The sequence below is a fragment of the Crocuta crocuta genome, unplaced genomic scaffold (assembly GCF_008692635.1).
Source record: "Crocuta crocuta isolate KB4526 unplaced genomic scaffold, BGI_CrCroc_1.0 scaffold61, whole genome shotgun sequence".
NCBI classification, from domain to species: Eukaryota; Metazoa; Chordata; class Mammalia; order Carnivora; family Hyaenidae; genus Crocuta; species Crocuta crocuta.
In genome coordinates, this window is record NW_027528369.1 from 10,393,535 (window position 1) to 10,396,567 (window position 3,033).

The 3,033-nt window shown below is 66.6% G+C and overlaps 1 protein-coding gene across 1 annotated transcript in view; it reads left to right on the top strand.

Annotated features, from left to right (window-relative positions):
* ZNF469 (zinc finger protein 469) overlaps positions 1-2,780 on the top strand; it is a 13,015-nt gene extending 10,235 nt beyond the window's left edge. Inside the window, 2 exon segments of the mRNA XM_077754184.1 lie at positions 20-239; positions 242-2,780. Of these exon segments, the coding sequence (XP_077610310.1) occupies positions 20-239; positions 242-1,558 (1,537 nt within the window). The 3' untranslated portion in view covers positions 1,559-2,780.
* The last annotated feature ends 253 nt before the right edge of the window (positions 2,781-3,033 follow it).

Genomic DNA, 3,033 nt, shown 5'->3' on the forward strand with positions numbered 1-3,033 from the left:
GTGGGGCGCACGGCGCGAGCGCGGAGCTGGAGCCGCCGCACACGCCGCTCTACGCCTGCGAGCTGTGTGCCGACGTCACGCACATCAGCCGGCGCTCCTTCGTGTGCAGCGCCTGCAACTACACCTTCGCCAAGAAGGAGCAGTTCGACCGGCACATGGACAAGCACCTGCGGAAGGCGCGGCAGCCGTTCACGTTCCGCGGCGTGCGGAGGCCCGGCGCCCCCGCGCAGAGGGCACGGGNCCCGGCGCCCCCGAGCGGCCTGCAGACCCTGCGGGCCGCCCGGCCTCCGGGGGCGACCTGCCCTCTGACGTCCCGGCGCTCCTGCCCCCGGCTCTGTCTCCTTTCCCCGCGGCCTCGGCTGATGGCAGAGACGGCCACAAGCTGGATGGGGCCCTAGAGAGCTCGCAGAGGGAGGCCTCTCCAGGCGGCCCCCCGCCTCGCCTGCAGCAGGCTCTCCCTCTGGGGGGCTCGTTGCCCCGGCCGGGGGCCAGAGGCCAAGACGGAGAGAAAAAGAGGGCCGCTGGCCCGTTCTCAGGGAGAGGCAGGACCCCAGGCGCCCCCGGCAAACGTGCCCCAGACCGTGGCCTGGAAGCCCCCTCCCTGCTCCGGAAGGAGAAGCAGGTGTCCGCGGGGCCCCTGCTGCCTGAGGGCGGTGCAGGGAGCCCCTCCCACAAAGGCAGTGCCGCCAAGGCTTTGGGCTGCCGGAGTTTGTCAAAGGACAGGTCAGCCGTGCCCACTCCCAGCAAAGCCCCCAGGTTCCCGGTGCAGCTGAAGAAGGCTGTGGCCAGTCCGACAGCCCGAGAGCTAGCCCATGGCACCGAGGACAGGCCGAAACCCATCACCCTCAAGGCCAAGCTGAGCCCCAGCTCCCAGGGCGGGGGGGGGCCCCGGCACAGCACCAAGACATCGGGCGGCAGCCAGCCCCAGCCGGCCAGCGGGCAGCTCCAGAGTGAGACAGCCACCACCCCAGCCAAGCCCAACTGCCCAGGCCAGGGCCCCGCCCCAGACAAGCATCGTCCTCGAGCCCCAGCCAAGGGCTCTCCCAAGGGGCCAAGGGAAGCCGGTGACCAGGGGCCCCGGGGGAGCTTGGGCCCCAGGGAAGATGGGGAGGTCAGTGAAAAGAGGAGGAAGGGCCGGGCCCCAGGGCCAGCCAGGAGTGAAAGTGTGAGAAGCCTGGGGAGAGCCCACTCGGTCCCTGACAAGCCCCCCCGGGCCCCCCGGAAGCAGGCGACGCCCAGCCGCGTGCTCCCCACCAAGGCCAGGCCCAGTAGCCAGAAGGGCACGATGCCACCCCAGCCCTCGGAGCAGCAGCGGCAGGCGGGGCCTGGCCACACCCACGGGGACTGCAGGCGCCCCAAGGAGGGGCAGGGCAAGGCCTGCCCCCAGGGGAGACCCCTGCCCAGAACCCCCAAGAGGGACAGAGCTGTCCACGGTGCTGAACCTGCCAAGCCCCGAGCCTGCCGGACCGCCGAGTCCCAGAATGACCTCCTCAGCCAGCTCTTTGGGCAGAGAGTCACCAGCTTCAAGATCCCTCTAAAGAAAGACCCTTCAGAGTAATTTATAGACACGAGTGAGTACCTGGCAGCAGGGCTTGGATCCACCCAGCAAGTGGGGGCTCCCGTCTATGCTGACAGGCCCCGGTTCTCTAAGGGTGTTGGGTGGGTGGCCACGTGCTAATCCACCTGCCTCATGCAAATGCTGAGTTTGGTATTAGGGCTGAGACTGTGATGCTCTGAGCGGGGCCTGGGGTGGACAGCAATCCCTCTCTAGGTAGAAGGTGAGCGTGAGGGCCAGGCCAGCTGCAGCCCCTTCGAGACCGTACGGCTCTTTTCTCGGTCCCAAGAACTTGAAGAGGAGGCGGCGCCCTGCCCTGCGTGCCCCACTGCCGAGGCTCAGCACGCCACAGACACTCCGTCTGCAGGCTTGCACGGGGTCCTCCTGCGTGTCACCTAGCAGGGGAGGGAGCTGAGGCAGCCTCCGGTCAGGTGGCTCCCCTTACTCTTGTTGCTGCTGTTGCTGGAATTGCTTAGAAGCCACACTTCAGGGCTGGGCTCTCCCCGCTGGAAGAGCTGTGAGCCAGTGGGCCGCTCTGACCACAGAGAGGTGCTGGCCACTGTCTGCAGTGCACCTCGGCCCCTGGGGACTGGGTTCCCATCTGGAAGGCGGAGAAAGGCACTCACCAGCCAGCTCCCGCCGGCTCTCCCTCCCCAGGTGCCCTGCCTCTGCGGCTGCCCTTCCTAGAGCCTTCCTCCCACAAGGAGCTCTCCGCTGCAAGTATCAGCAATTTTACTCTGAATTTCTGGTGCTATTTCATGTCGTAATGTGAATTCAGGCTTCCTTGGTGTGTCTCACCTGGGGGGATGGGCGGGGAGACGGGCGCTGCACCAAGGCCCACCAGCACCAGCGGCCCCGGCAAGTCTTTCACTGGCTCCCTGGCCCCACGGGCACGGTCGGAGGAGCGGCCCGGCGGGACGCTCAGGGCCGGGGCGTGGCGCGGCCGCCCGGTCAGGGAGGCGTCTCGAGCACTGACAGGACCCGGGGGTCAGCGCGCACGTCCTGTTTATGGAATTGTGTCTTCAAGGGGGGCAGGCGGGCAAGAGGGGCTCCCTTGGGCATCTCTGAGGTTCATGGTTTGTGTTGCTCTGTTTTTCCTTTTTTACCTTGGGTGCAATGTGTGTCAAAGTGTTTATTTTGATATGTTGAAAGAGACCAAACTGGGCCCAGATTGCCTTTCTAAAAGGTGCTGTGTGCCACTCAGAATGCCTTCAGTGCTGACGAATAAAACACGGCGACCCTGAGGCGTACCGTGCAGACCTTTGTGCCTCCTCCCGTTAGGTCCACCGTCGCTGTTCACGGGAAGCCTGTGGCTGTGCTGCCTGGCCTCCTGCCGGCCCTGCCTCCGCGGCTTTAGCTGCCGCTCCCGTCCCGTCGCCAGGGCTGTGTGGCTCTGCGAAGCCGCCCCGCCCCCGCAGCCCAGCGTCCCGCCAGCTCCTCCGGGGTTGTGAGCATGGCCTTTAGCAGTGTTTCCGAAG